At 42.8% G+C, this 15,805-nt stretch overlaps 1 protein-coding gene across 1 annotated transcript in view; it reads left to right on the top strand.

The window, feature by feature from the left end:
• The first annotated feature begins 984 nt into the window (after positions 1 to 984).
• Positions 985 to 15,805, top strand: part of Hs6st3 (heparan sulfate 6-O-sulfotransferase 3) — a 733,929-nt gene continuing 719,108 nt past the window's right edge. The window contains exon 1 of the mRNA XM_052190644.1: positions 985 to 1,826. Coding sequence (XP_052046604.1) covers positions 1,126 to 1,826 — 701 coding nt within the window. The 5' untranslated portion in view covers positions 985 to 1,125. The remainder of the gene's footprint in view (positions 1,827 to 15,805) is intronic.

Genomic DNA, 15,805 nt, shown 5'->3' with positions numbered 1-15,805 from the left:
AGTTTGAGTGTGTTGGGGAGACAGTAAATGAAGTCTGCAACCTATGTGCCCTGTGGAGGAGGGACAAGCAATGCCCTGTTTAGTCTGCGTGACACTTCCTGCCATAGGGGTGTTATGCCTGCAAACAAGACCAACCAGGTTTCTGTCCACTCTCATACTGAGAAAGCTGCCAATGTTGCAATGTAGAGGAACCAGATCATCTCTAGCAACGCCCTCCACGGGGCCTGTTCTCGCTCCGCGGTAGCCTTTCTGCTAGATCTCCCCAGGCTCCAGGCTGAAGGGATTCCCACCCCCAGCTGCCTCCCGCGAGCCCCGCGGAGCCGTGGACTCCTCCCCTGGAAACTCCTCCGGGGCTGAGGACGGCTTTGGCGCATGCTCTGTACCTAGGGCAGGTTTTTTTTTTTTGCTGCGGGTAGCAGGGCTCCTGTCACACTGGCTGGCCGGTTGTGGCGGTGCCAGCCCGCGTGAGCGAGTGTGTGCGCGTTGCATGCGCCTGGGCGGGCAGACCCGGAGCAGTAGTGCGATTTGCCCGGGAGGCGGCTCCGCAGAGGCGTCTTGCTCGCCGCTGCTGAGGGGCGGCTTTGCAAACTTGCGGCGGGCTCCAGGCGCCAGGGGACCCGCGGGCGAAGGTGCGGGGCGCGGTGCAGGCGGACCGCTGGGGCTGCGGGGCCGGGTGGAGCCTTCGCCCTTGGTCCGCGCCCTGGAGAGCTTCATACAGCTCTTGTGCTCGCCACCGCAGCTGCCCCGAGAAGGTCCAGGACCCGAACCCTGCACCGCAGCGCCTGAGCGTCTACCGCCTGGAGGCGGGATGCTCTGTGTCGCCTGAGAGCACCGCGCCGGGGTGTAAGAGGAGCCGACTGGAGCGCGGCGCCCCAGGGATCGCGAGGAGCCCCACGCCACAGCCGCCGGCGCCGGCGCCCGTCTTCTCGGCTCCGCTGCTAGGCCCCGGCTCCGCCAGCCCCGGAGTGCGGCGGGGCAGCCAGACAGCCGCTCTCTTCGGCGGCAGGGGCATGGAGGAGCGGCGGGCTCCGAGCCGCGCCCCGGAGTCCCCGAAACTTCCGAGCAGGCGCCCGATCGCGCCGCTGCCGCCGCAGCCACCTCACCTGCCGGCCTGAGAGCGGGACCATGGATGAAAGGTTCAACAAGTGGCTGCTGACGCCGGTGCTCACTCTCCTCTTCGTGGTCATCATGTACCAGTACGTGTCCCCTTCCTGCACCAGCTCCTGCACCAACTTCGGGGAGCAGCTCCGCTCCAGGGAGGCCCGCCCGCCCCCTGTCCCGAGTCCTGCCCGAAGGGCACAGGCACCCCCAGATGAGTGGGAGCGGCGGCCCCAGCTGCCACCGCCACCCCGGGGACCGCCCGAGGAGTCTCGCGGGGTCGCGGTTCCTGAGGATGAGGATGAGGATCCGGGGGACCCGGAGGAGGAGGAAGAAGAAGAAGAGGAGTCGGACCCCGAGGCGCCCGAAAACGGCTCCCTGCCCCGGTTCGTGCCGCGGTTCAACTTCACCCTGAAGGAACTGACCCGCTTCGTGGACTTCAACATCAAAGGGCGGGATGTGATCGTGTTCCTGCACATCCAGAAGACCGGGGGCACCACGTTCGGCCGGCACCTGGTGAAGAACATTCGTCTGGAGCAGCCATGCAGCTGCAAAGCTGGCCAGAAAAAGTGCACCTGCCACCGGCCGGGCAAGAAGGAGACCTGGCTCTTCTCTCGCTTCTCCACCGGCTGGAGCTGCGGGCTGCATGCCGACTGGACCGAGCTCACCAACTGCGTGCCAGCCATCATGGAGAAGAAGGATTGTCCCCGCAACCACAGCCACACCAGGTACTGTCCCGTTGGGTCAGGAGTCTGTTGCTTTCCCGAGCCCCACTCCCTTCCCCGAGTCCCGACCCCGCCAGTCCCATGTCGCGGTCTCTTCGCTGTTTGGCAGCGGTGTCCAAAGGGTGGACCGAGAATTTGGGTGAAGGGTGAGAAAACGCTGGATACTGCAGGGAGGTGTGTGTGTGTGTCTTGAGTTGGTTTCTTTTTCCACGCGTCACTGTTTCTTGCCACCCCCTGTCACCTTCAGACATGTCCACGGCCCTCCTGATGATGCGCAGGCATTCTGCGCAGTGCCTAGCATTGTGTGGTGAGGTATTTGGAGCACACACTCAAGAACAGCTATGGAATAGCCAGGGTGTCGAGGGCCTGGGCTGAACCAGAGAGGTCCAGTCTTGAACTTAAATTATGTGGTGGAAACCCGAAGAATAGGGGAGCTGGGAGTGCAGACATAGAGTTTTCCAGGAATGGCAAGGCTGAAGCGTAATCCCTTCATAAGTGGCTCTTGGGCGGCTGCTTGCCAGCTTAGAGGACAATCGTCTTGATGCCGCTTTGAAGATGTACAGGAACAAATACAGGCGCTCCCCTGTGATAACCCTAATTCTGGAGATGGTCCTTGGGGCTGCCCCATGCCAGGATTTGTACTCATGCAGTTCTTCGTAAGACTACCGCTTTCCCCTTAAGCCATTCCAACGGTCTATTTAAACATTACTTGTTGAATGCCTACTGTGTGCCTGGGTGTGTGCTGAGTGGATACAGAGATCTAATAACTAAGGGGACCGCTAGCCGCTTACAGCAGAGGACTGAGAAAGTTTGAAGTCTCGGCTGCCATTGCGGCTGCTTACACTACCGTCCTCTGAGAGAAGCATTCGCTTAAGAACATGGTTGGTTGCTCGGTCTGCCCATTGCCATCTGGAGATTAAGCTGCCGTGCTCAAGGGAATAAAATATTAAAAGATCAGAGCACTAGTTTTATTGAAGTTTTTATCTCAAAGGTTTCAAACAATTTGGTGTAAGGAAATAGGAATCGAAACAGTCAGCTCAATATGTTGATATCAGATAGCTTTCTGCATTGGACATTATGGAAAAGCTTCATTTACTGGAAACTGCCCAGATTCTGAAATTTGCCGTGATTGCGGCATCTAATTCTACTTCATTTCTCTGTGAACGAGCAGACTTTCATTATAGGATTTTTTTCCTTTTTACTCTGGCAGGTTTTTAAATGATATATCTCCCAGCTACTCCTGCCTGTGTTTGATAGAAATTGGTTCAAATAAGAAGCTGGTGTCTTTCTCCCTTAGTGTGTCTGAAGGGGTTTGCACCTGTAAATATTTTAATAATACACCATTTTAGAATCCACCATTGTGTTTTAGTTTAAAACTTCTAAATTAAGTATTGTATTCAATCTCCCCACCACACAGCACGTGACTTCAGTGAGATTGTCTCTGCTCTATGGAGTGGCCTTTGATCTAGAAGTTAGACATTCCTGGTTGATTCCCAAAGAGTTTGGGAGCCTCTTTCATTTTTGTCCATTGTAGTAAAACTGGAGTCTTCCATTAGCACATCAAAACCCCGGTGACTGTCAATGAGTGTCAGTATTAAAAAAAAAAAATTAGAGAGCAGGGCGGTGGTGGCACACGCCTGTGATCCCAGCATTCTGGGAGGCAGAGGCAGGTGGATTTCTGAGTTTGAGGCCAGCTTGGTCTACAAAGTGAGTTCCAGGACAGCCAGGGCTATACAGAGAAACCCTGTCTTGAAAAAACCAAATCCAATATATATATACATTATATATATATATATAATATATTATATATATTATGTATATATGTATATATATGTATATGTGTATATATATAATATATTATATATATTATGTATATTATGTGTATATATATATATATATATATATATATATATATATATGAGCAATGTCTTAGTGAACAAATGAAGATTTGCAGGTATGAAGGAGGATGGAACCTGTGAAGTAGTTGGGTTTTGGCTGGGTGGGGAGGTGGTCCTGCTGTTAGGGCCCAACATGGAGTTATCTTCTCTAGGAGGTGTGCACTCACTTTGCACTCTCTGACACAGGACAATCCCATCTCAACTACTTAAACATGTGGCTTCTACCTAAAGGAAATAACGTTCTCAATTTACCCATGGATCATAAACATCCATTTCTTTTTGCTCCAGAAGTTATCGGGCCATCACCATGCATGGGCTTGCTTCGCTTTCTGTTTTTGTGGCATTGCGTGGTGCGTTGTATAACCTTCTTTCTTCCCACCTTGTCTCTTTCCCCCCAGTGAGTCTCAATTACTTTCCTTCCAGATACTGTAGGAAGGAATAGCTGTGATATATGTGAAGCGCCCTGCATCAAAAGCTATGGGGAAGGAATCGAGGAGACATTAATAGTAGCATCTCGCTAGCAGAGAAGATTGAATTAGTTGTCTGTCATTGTAATGTCTGTGTACAGCATTCTACAGTCAACAAGATTAGCCTGGATAATGGAGGGTACATTTCCACAATGCAAAATGGCAGATAATCTATTGCTACATAATGGGAACAAGGCTCTACTTCAAATAGGGCTGACTCTAAGCAAAATTGCGAAGGAACGCCTGTTGGTTTTATTTCCCTGGGCACTCTGTTTCTGGTCCCCTCTTGGCAGCTCCTCCCCTTTCTCCTAAGGATCAAAGCCCTTGTAGATCACATAGTGGGTAAATGTAAGACTCTGGAGTTGGAAGATAGTGGATGTCGCATGTTCTCCATACTAGGAGTAAGTTACACTCTTCCTGAGTCTGAATCGCACATTCTCCCCTACTTTGTAATGTAAATATCACTTAGGATGCCCTATATAGCTGTTATGAGAACTAAATAGCTAATCTATACTATGCATAACATAGTATATATGTATAGTACAATATGCTGGTATATAGTACGTAATACTTAATAGCTGTGTAATTGGGTAGTGAGCGCAGAGGGAGGGACGCTTGGACTAGAGCCAGCAGAGGGAAAGCCAACTCTGAGGGAACATGGGGAACTGAAGGATGCATCACATGGATTTCATAGCCCTGGAAGGGGTGGTTCAAAGGTCAATGTGACACAGACAATGGTTGGGACTGGATAAGAAACCAGTGGGAAGATGGCTTCTCTTTCTTTAAAATCATCTTACTAAGGATTTCTTCTTTTGCATGTGATGTTTTCCCCTTCATTATTTTCTCAGTGGGTTATCCTTTCTCACTGTTTTGTGCATTCCTTTTTTTTTTAAATCTCTCTCTCTCTCTGTGTGTGTGTGTGTGTGTGTGTGTGTTGGGGGGGTGTAGTGTTGGGGTAGGGGTTGGGCATGTGCCTGCCATGGGGTGCTTGTACAGGCCAGAGAACAAACTATTGTGTCAGTCAGGTCTTCACCTCTGCCTTGTGGAGTCAAGTCTGTTGTTAGCAGGTGCTTATGCCAGGCCGACTGACCTGTGAGTTTTTTAAGATTCTTCTGTCTGTGCCTTCCATCTTACCACAGGAATGCTGGAATTACAGCTATGGTATCTGGCTTTATACAGGTGCTGGGGTTCCAAACTCAAGCCCCAGTAAGGACTCTCCCGGGTCTGTGCTCCTTTTAACCATGTTTTCTCCCCTTTATCTCTGTATGACACTGTCTTTTAGAAGGATTCTCTTGTTTTTTATTTGTTTTATGTGCGTACACTGTTGCTGTCTTCAGACACACCAGAAGAGGGCATTAGATCCCATTACAGATGGTTGTGAGCCACCATGTGTGGTTGCTGGGAATTAAACTCAGGACCCCTGGAAGAGCAGTCAGTGCTTTTAACCACTGAGCAATCTCTCCTCATCCCAGCACTTGTGAGGCAGAGGCAGGTGGGTTTCTGAATTTGAGGCCAGCCTAGTCTACAGAGTGAGTTCCAGGACAGCCAGAGCTATACAGAGAAACCCTGTCTTGAAAAACCAAAGAGAGAGAGAGAGAGAGAGAGAGAGAGAGAGAGAGAGAGAGAGAGAGAGAGAGAGAGAGATGCAGAGATAACACTCCCCACCCCCCACCCCCCAGTTTCGATGAACATTCTAACACTGAGAAGGTGAGATAGTGTTCCTGCAGTGTCCTTTGGGGATTCAAGTCTTTGTTTTGTCATGGTATCCAGGGCTTTGACTATTGTAACTTCTCTGTCCATATGTCACGGAGAAGACTGTCTTACTTATATGTCAGGAGCTCTGACAGTCTGGGAATGGAGTTTTGGGCAGTGTCAATCATCTGTGAGCCTTCCTGTTAGGAAAGGTAGCTTTAACCTTGATAAGTGGGTATCATCTTCTCTTATACCACGCTAGAAGATGCTCTACCTCGTCCTTCTGTAGGATGAGGAGGGGGTCTTTGTCTTTCATTGCTCATGCTCTAATGATCCTACTGGGATGGTGGATGTCCTATGGATTTGGTACTAGATAGTATTCTGAGCTGCAGGTGATACAAGCCTACTTCAATTCGAGGAGAATCACTGATGTATGAAAGTAGACAACAGGAGAGTGTGGAGATGGTTTTGTCAACGACTGGAAACATGGGATCTTACTCCCCACATCCTGTGTATATTCTAGGAAAGCACCCCAGTCCATGAGACAGGAAGATGTTTTTCATGTCTAAATGTTTTCTGGGAAAGAGGTAAGCAGGATGTTGCTGGGCTCCAATTTGTAATCATGGAGAACTTAACTCTGGTTAATTTCACTTGGACCTTGTGACTACTTTTCAGCCAATCACTGTGGTCAGGATGATAAGGTTCTGTGACTCACTTTGTACCAAAGAACCACTTCCATGGTGTGTGTGTGTGTGTGTGTGTGTGTGTGTGTGTGTGTGTGTGTGTGGTCAGAGAATAGGATGCTATAGGGAGCTCACAGGCTCTTCAATGTTCAAGCACAGGCTTTAGTAAAAGAGAAAGAAAGGCGCCTTCAGGCATCTTCTTTGCATTCAGTTGAAGTAACGCTTCCAAGCAAATGGCAATTCATCTTGACTGACAGCACCTGAAAGCCACGATCACAGCAGCTGAAGGCATTGGTAATATTTACCATGAAGATGGGGAACATGAGGAGAGCCATTAGAGCTGCCTTCAGTACTCCAAAGGAGAAGGCGAGGAAGGTGAGGGAGCCGTGTTTTGTATTAACCCCGGATGTAGAGCTAGGCTGAGTCCTGGTGGGATTTCAACTTGAGAAAGAATTTTATAAGACATGTAGCTGTCTTCCATGAGTGTGGCCTCTGTGAAGTGGTCTTGTCCTCAGCAGAGGGCACTTCAGCTGCTTCTGGTTAACCGTGGCGATGAAATTCCTTCCTGGGAAAAGACAGCCTTTTACTTTAAGAAGCCTTGGTTCAAATCTAAGCTGCATTTAAGGTGTCTTCTCTCCTTCTCTATATTATGAACTGAAAAGAACAAGTGAGCTTATAAATGAGCCAGTCAGCTCTCCGGCATTTGTAAATATTTCTACAAGGGACTGTAGGTAAAGTAACATTGGAAAGAAGAGACAGTTTTACACAGTCAAAGGCCAAAACAGCGCGGCCCACTAATAGCATTGTTTTTTTTTTTTTTAAATAGATACAAAACAAGAAGATAGGAAAACATAGCACAACTTGTCCTAAAACAAAGAAACAAACAGACAAACCTGCTTTGAAACCTTATCCTGTTTTGCCTTTAGACAGCATGCTAAAATATACCTCTTCTGCAGTGCTCTGATTCTAAGAGTCTAGAATATTATAGCCTGCACTGCTTTAGAAAGCATAATCAGTTTGCTGTCTCTTCTAATTAAAAAGGTTGAACTGCCAAGAAGGTTAATTTTGTTACCACAAGGTGTGTGTGCAGTGTGAAACTGAACAGATAAGGATTTGTCCTATCTGCGTACCATATCCACTTAACTTGTTCATGACAAGCTCCCTTCAAATTCCCTGCCTAGAACCACCAATATCTGCTACAAGTCAGGAAGAGGTTAAACACGTTTGGTCTTTCGAGTGGTGAGGTCATAAATTGCAAGTAGTCAGTTGTAATTGATGATGTATTCCTTGTTCCCCTCTTGCTGTGTGGTTTTTGATAGGCTCAACTTCAGAGAAACAGAAATGTTTGAGAGATAATTAGAAGATAGGTAAATTTAGCCAACAATGTGGTTTTGCTTAATTTTAGACTCTTCTATGATTCTACAGAGCTAATTATTATCATCTCACTTTGACTAAGAACAACCACAACTTAGGGCATTTGAAAGCTATATAGGCTTGATAATGAATTAAATATTTTGAGACTGTCAAAACCTAATGTGACTTTAAGAGCTATAAAATACTTTATTGGGTAGAGTTATTATTTAAGCAATTAAACAGAAAACTCATATGTATATATAGTCTTTTTACCTTGTATTTGAATTTGCTAGATGTTGTATATCGTAGATAAATTCTCTGGTGATTTTAATTGGCTCATGATAATTTATATCAGTTACAGCTGGACATTTAATAATATGTTAGGAAATGTACTCAAATGTTGTTAACTTAGAGCATGTTATTTGTTTTTAATCTTCCTGTGGGATATACTGTTGCTTTGTAAAGCACACGTTAAGTGCTCAGACCAGAGATTAAACCATGGAAGAGGCTCAGTAAATGCCTGCTTTTAGCTTGCCTTTAGAAATTATGGTGTAATTGACAAGACTGTGGTCCTTTAGAAAATTATCAGATACTTAGCTTCATGACTGTTATTTTGGGTGTAAATTCTACTTGTTAGCAGTTGAGATCCAAATTAGCTACATCTGATAAACCAAAACAAAAAAGGAAAGTGTAAAGTTAGACCCTATTCTTCCTTTCAGCCCCATTCTCCCAGAAATAAGACTCAGACTCAAAATATATTTAGAAATACCTAGGCCATATAGCTACCCTCTTCTCTGACTAGATATAACCTAAAATATCCTATTTACTTTAACCATGGCTGGTCACCTATGCCCAGGTGCCCTGCATTCATCTCTTCACATCTTTCCATCAGATAACCTGATAACCCGACTCACTCTATCCTAGAATCCTTTCTGCTTCCTGGATGTCCCACCTCTATTCCCTGCCTAAGCCAAAGGCCATGGGCTTTTTAATTGAAAGGTGATGCGTCCATACAACACCCAATGTATTCTTTCTACAATTCCCCTCTTTTGTCCAATAAACAGTTCTGTTTCTTTCAAATATAAATTGGATACAGTATAACAATTATAAAAACTATAAGGTATGGTATACATTGACAATGTCCAGTACATAGTATTTGGCAATTGAGGAATAATTTCTATTATCTATCCTATTTAAAGTCTTATAACCTAACTCAAATTCTATCTTAATTTGTATTACTATCTAAAAAATATCTTCTTAGATCTAGAACATCTTCTTATATCTTAAACAACTAAGTTTAATTGTGAGACCATAAATATTTAGTCTTCAACCCCATTAGAGATCTGAGGAGTAAATATTACCTAAATATGAAGGAAGCACAAGAATGTAGCTTCCAAAACTTAAGAAGTAACAGAGATAGCTGATTGATTGGACAGTCCCCAATATTTATAGCATCGGAGCATTCATCGTTAGCCTTCTGGGCCCGGATATCTGACAGATTTTTCGTGAAGCAGGGATTATGAAGGCCTTGCTTACTGTGTCTTGGCAGAGCTTGGTAATTGACCTATAATTGGTAACTCCATATGGAGGCTATTGATGTTCAACCTCTTCTTTCAAGCGGACTGGGGATACTTTCAGGAGCAGACCTGTCTCATCGTCAAAAGATCTTTTAATAATGAAATAATTTAAATGCCATTTTCTGTGGATCTCTGAGGCTTTGAAGGCTGTTTATTTATAGCATATCTGAATTGTCAAACATTCTTTATTATTAACCTTTAAAATATTTTTTGTAATTAATTAAACTGGTATCTAATATAACCATGTGAATGACTATCTGACTACTAATTCGTATTTTTAACCTATCCTATAATTTGTATTTTCACTATCCATAATAGTTCATGACTTGTATTTTTTAAATGAGTTACATAGGCACAGTACCTATTTAGGAGTTGAAATATAATATTCATTATGTTGTAACAAAACCTTAAATTTTATATCAAATATAAAGATTTATACCAATGAAAACTTTAAACCTGTATCAATATACAAAATTTGATGCCAATGAATCAACATATAACCTCAATTCTGCATCAAAATATAAAGATCTACCAGTGTAAGATCATGGGTATAAATTGGTTTTTTTTTTTGTTTAGGAGTAGATTCAATAATCTACCTGTTTGCCTAACCTCTTATAATATTTTTATATCCTTCCTTTTTCTTCTCAACCTCTTTCCCTTACCTGAGGAAGAAATACAAAAAGTTAGAGAAAAGGAAAGGAAAGAGAAAAGAAATTCCTGAATCTAACTCCTATTTAGTTTGCTACATGCCCAAGACCATAATTATTGTAGGTCATCCCCTAAAATGACAACACATCCATAATTCATAAAATGACCAAAACTATCCACCCCAACTTAAGGGACTGGGACGATGGTCTTCTTATAATTGCCTGATGTTGAATTGGGGTGAAGAATTCCTGTTTGGGGCTCAAGAAAATTAGAAAAATGGTCTTAAGAAAGCTAGCTGTAGCATTTGTTGTTCAGTCTCTATGTATTGAGAAAGTTCAGGACTTAATTGAAGCCCCAACTGCAACAGTCTGAAGGATATAACCAAAGTCATCTGGGATCAGCAGTCCTTTCTGAAGCTGTTCTGGAAGCAGGTCTCTGGAAACAGCATCAGTTTGAGGCAGGATCGATCGGGGAACTGGAACAGCAGGTCTCAGCAATCTCAGCATCCTTGAGGGCGAACCCTGTCCGGGTTGCCCTCCTGGTCTTCTGATCTTCAATGTACAAACCTATGAGCGATACATCGTGCTAAGAAGACATTTGTTTGGGGCACGCAGGTGCGCAGATCAGTTAAGAATGATCTCTTGCTCTTTGTTTGAGCAAGTGAAAGACAACTGTTTTTATTTAGAAGTTAGTTGGATCATATAATCAAACTGCAGTATCATTCTCCATTCACGAGAGGACGGCATAGTGAGCCCTGAGGACACTGGAGCCAACAAGATCCACTGGCTGTGTATACTTGACATTCTTGTTAGAAACATTTTTATATCCCAGCCAGGTTAGGGCTGTTCCCATGTAGAGGGATCTGCAAATCATGTTACCTGCCCTGTTTGGTCTTCTTGATTTCTTTGTTCCTGTCTGAAGTCCAAATCTTCATGGGGTCTTCCTCTATCAAATATAATCTTTATTATTTTGGAAGGAGTCCAAACTCTCTTTTTCTTTCCTATTAACACAAACCCAGAGCCTTTCTTCTAACATAGCATGTCTTTTATTTGGCAGTCTGAAGTCATTAAAAGTCTGTTTTATTCTGACCTCTCTCATAGAGGATTTGAAATACCATCTCAACCATAGAACTTATAGCCACCTTCATTTTCATAATTTAAAATAACTAGAACAATTAAAAATGCATTATTATTATTATTACCATTAATCAACACAGGGTTTCTCTGTATAGCTTGGGCTGACTTGGATTTGCTCTGTAGATTAAGCTGGTCTCGAACTCACAAGAAACCTGTCTGTTATTGCCTTTGTCTCCTAAGTATTAAGATAAAAGGCCTGGATTTATTTAATTATTATCTATGTATTCTTGAAAACATTTATATCAATTCCCATTTCTTTCTGTCTTCTTTGGAGATTAATATCTATGTGGATAAATACACTTATCTTTCTCTTTCTCTTAATATAAATTCAAGATTGATGCCTATTTATTTTTTTAAATTATTAAGGACATTTCTATTTATTATTAAGCAAAAACCTACATAGTATTCTTAAGAAAAATGTGACATTTTGAATTTTAAACTTTCATTTGTAAGTGGCCATATTTATCAGCTGAGGGTCCCACCATAACTTTATTGTGTAGGCCAGGCTGGTCTAGAATTAATGGAGACCTGCTTGCCTCTGTTTCCTGTGTCTGCTGTTATTTAGATCGGATGATGTTTTGAGCCTGGACATACCCCCCCATCCCTTTATTTACAGGAAGAAGCATTTTGACCTTCCATCCAATTTTGGCTGCAGCAGCCAAGCTAGAGCTGAGTTTTTACAAGCTGTGAGCTCAGAGCATTATTCCCAATAGGCCAGGACTGAGCTTACATACCATGTGAAGCGTGGGAGAACCTAAAGTGAATTCCCCCACAATTGTTGTCTCTGGGAAATACCCATGGGCTTTTGCCATCAGCCGCTGTACCAGCTGCGGGTCTGTCCCCTTGCCTGGCCACCACTGTGCTTTGCCCACAGGAGAAGCCCCAACTTCTGTGTTTTGTTTTAAGGTTTAGTGGGGGCTTCTTTTAAAAAATTCTCTTTCCATACAGTCTCTCTGCAGGTTCTTGTTCCTTGGTTAAAAAATCTCCTTCTCAGACATTCATCTTGTGTTCTTCTGGGAAGCTTTGGCTTTGGTCTGTTTTTGTCCTTTCATTTATTTGATTACTTATCATCATCATCATCGTCATTATTATTTTACTTATATTTTTATTTTAAAGAGACCAGACCTCTCTTGCCTGGTGAGCTCAATCAGGTTGTGGGTCCCACATTGGGCACCAGTTTATAGAAGTTAGACCCTGGTTCTTCCTCCCAGCCCCATGCTCCCAGAAATGAGATGTACACTCAAATTTTATTTAGAAATACCTTCACCATATAGCTAGGCTCTTCTCGGACTAGATATGATTTAAAATATTCTATTTATTATGACCTACATATTTTTGCCACATAGCTGTTCTCAGGTACCTTGCATCTGTCTCCTTACATCTTCCTATCAAATATCCTGCCCCACTCTATCCCAGAATCCTTTTTCTCTCTCCGATGTCCTGCCTCTTTCCTACCTAAGCTATAGGCTTTTTAATTGATAGGTGATGCATTCATACAATACATGAAATATTCTCTTTGTAGGAAGGAAAGAAAGATAAAGCTTACTGTACTATTTCTGGAAGATTCTCCTCATATAAAAGAGACATCAGAGATTCATCTGGGAACACAAAGATACACTAAATTTTGGAAATGTTATTTCATTATATATTTTTAGTTTAGAAATAAATCATGTTGAACTAAGAGGATAGGTAGAGGACAGAGGACTACATAATCCTATGTATTTTGACTTGTGATCAGTGCTGGCCAAACCAGATAGCAGAATCTGAGCTGGGTTGGTCTGGTTAGAGAATGTGATGTTGCAGGACCAATGGAAGAGATAATGAATATGGAAAACGTCCTCAAGATAAACTGGAGGAATCCAATGAGAAGCTTCTAGTGGCTGAGAACAGTGGTGCTGTCTTATTCATTGATATACCTAAAGTTTGAGAGTGTAGATCCCAAAGGCAAATGCCAGGGATTTTAATGTGGTCCAGTCTCTTGTTATGTGACACTGGGTTATCAATCTCTGCATTCATTGGGTTTTCAAGTTCTGCATTCCCTCTCTGTTCTGGAAAATCAAAACTGGGAGTGGTGAGAGTGTAATATATCACATTATGATCTAAGCCTTAATAACCCATATGGTGCTCTTAGAACAGAGTTAGGGACAGAGTTAGGAAGTCATATCAAGACATCCTATATTGTGTAAAGATGAAACAAAAGTGAAACCTATGGTATCCTTTTGGAGTCTGGAATCTTTATCTAAATAATATAGAAGTTTACTGATAAGTTGTGATTCAAAAGAAATGGCCATAGAAGATAAAAGTAAATGTTGACTCGTAGGGCACTAAGGATACTCAGTGGGTACTTAGTTAAATGGAAAAGTGAAGTGTTTTTCCCCAAGCATACTGCTTTTTTTCTAATGGGAAATTAATGAAATAGCAATAAAATGTTTAAACATACACAATTAAATTCATACATGAAAAATTCCTGCAGTGAAATTGAATTAGTTGCCTGTGGGCACATAAATATTTTTAGTTCATTGCTATTATTAATATCTAACCATGCTTTTATTGGTAAGTACTGTCATTTGTTTTAAGAACCCTTGATCTAACACTGTGGATTTTTGTCAGGCCATGCATTTTAATTTCTTAGGAACACAAGAATGTCAATCACTTTGATTTGGCATTTATTTATTAAATTTACAGGCTATTATTCCAAAGAATTCAAGATTCTGGCTTATGTAATTACAAGCCTATTTGATGGACCACAATTAGAAACCTGTAGAATTTTTATGGTTTATGTCTAAAACAATACTAGACAAGTAAAGAAATGCAAACATATTTTTTTAAAGAGTTAGAACTTTGTGGGTAGATGGCAATCTGAGAAGACACCCATATTTCAGAAAGATCAAGGTCATATGGGAAGGAGAAAAGAGCAGAGTGATGGTGTGGACTGCAAATGGTGACAGAGGAAGAAAGACCAAAGTAGTCGAGATGGTGAACCAAAGAAAATGGAAGCAGAAGGGAGGCAAAGTTGAGTGGAGAAGACAGAACTTTGTCTTGTATGCGATGGCTCTCTGCCTCTTTTGTGTACTTATAAGAGGCTACAAGCTATCCAACAGGCTACTGATTTAAATGCTGCTGCTGTGTATTTATTAACAAATAAGTTTTCTTTTGCAACATATTGCAATTTCACAGCATGGCTGGCTTTATTAGTAAAGGGATTTTAAAGGGAAGGACCTGGGACCTCCAGGACCCTTTTAATTAACAACAAAGAAAGATTGTTAGCCCAAATGGATACCAACTGGATATGAAGTAGCAACTGGGAAGACTGATGTTTTCATATCTGTTTGATGGTGGTAATTAACAGGATCTACTGCCTCAATGGGAGAAACCTAAGAGGAGGTATATGTACAAGAAGGAGATAAGAAATCTCCTTCTGCTGGAATTGTTGACCTGATCAAGGCAGAGAAAGGTAAGAATTGGGAGGATATGTCTGACCACTCTCTCCTCCTGCCTGCCCATCTTGCCCCGTTGTCTTCCACTGAGTGACTCTCCTTAGAAGCTGACAGGCACAGGATCTAGTTGATCTGTTACATGGACTCTCTTGAAACAGAGAAGGATGGAAATGAACTCAGAGTTTCAGAGACAGAAAGGCCAAACTTGGAGAGCATCTTCGAATTGTTTGAAGTTTCTTCATTGTTTTATGGATGCCGCTGCTTTTGTCATTGAATGAGACAAAGAACAGATAGCTGTATTGCACGCGTATCTGCACAGAACACAGTATGCACTTAAATGATGGTGAGAGTGGAAAAGGGACCTTTACAAAAGGAAAGTCACTGCAGAGACATTTGCCAAAACAAACAAACAAACAAATAAATATCATGCTAATTTGCATGCACCTGAGCCAGCTGGTGACAGATTTGAGCTGTTACCTCTGTGTTAGGATGCACAGTAGGCACCATTTTATATTATACCTGTGTGCGGCATTTTATATATTTAGAGTTATAGGGCAATATTAGAGAAAGCCTGACAGGCAGTGTGCAAAAGTGGCTGTAGTGTGCAAAAATTGTGTTTATGGGATTGAATGCTCACTGTTGCTTACACTGTCTTTCATGAGCATTAAAATCTTCAGACTAACATTTATGAGCATTCTTTCTAAGAAACATTGGGGCGGGGGTGAGGGAAAGGAGGGGTAGAAGAGGAGGAGAAGAGAGGGAGACATAGAAATGTCATCTGAAATTATCTCAATTTCTTCACTTTTAATTTTCAAAGGCTTCTGAAATGTAGCTGCGTGTATTTGCAGGAGGCATGTTATTTTTTAAGGTAAACATTCCAGAATGTTTCTAGGCAAACTATTATAAAAGAACTTGTATTAGTGTGCGAATAGCTGTGGGTAAAGGCCAAAGCACTAGGTAGTGGCCCATGACATGGGTCTAAAGATGCTTTAGTGAAGAGAGCAGAGGAGAGTCACGTGATGTTAAAGTAAAAACAAGCATACCCCTGGGGGCAGCTGGGGAGATGTATGTGTTCATGTGCACGTGTGTGC

Source organism: Apodemus sylvaticus, chromosome 8, assembly GCF_947179515.1.
Source record: "Apodemus sylvaticus chromosome 8, mApoSyl1.1, whole genome shotgun sequence".
NCBI classification, from domain to species: Eukaryota; Metazoa; Chordata; class Mammalia; order Rodentia; family Muridae; genus Apodemus; species Apodemus sylvaticus.
Note: the sequence above shows the minus strand (reverse complement) of the source record. Positions and strands in the feature narration are given on the sequence as shown.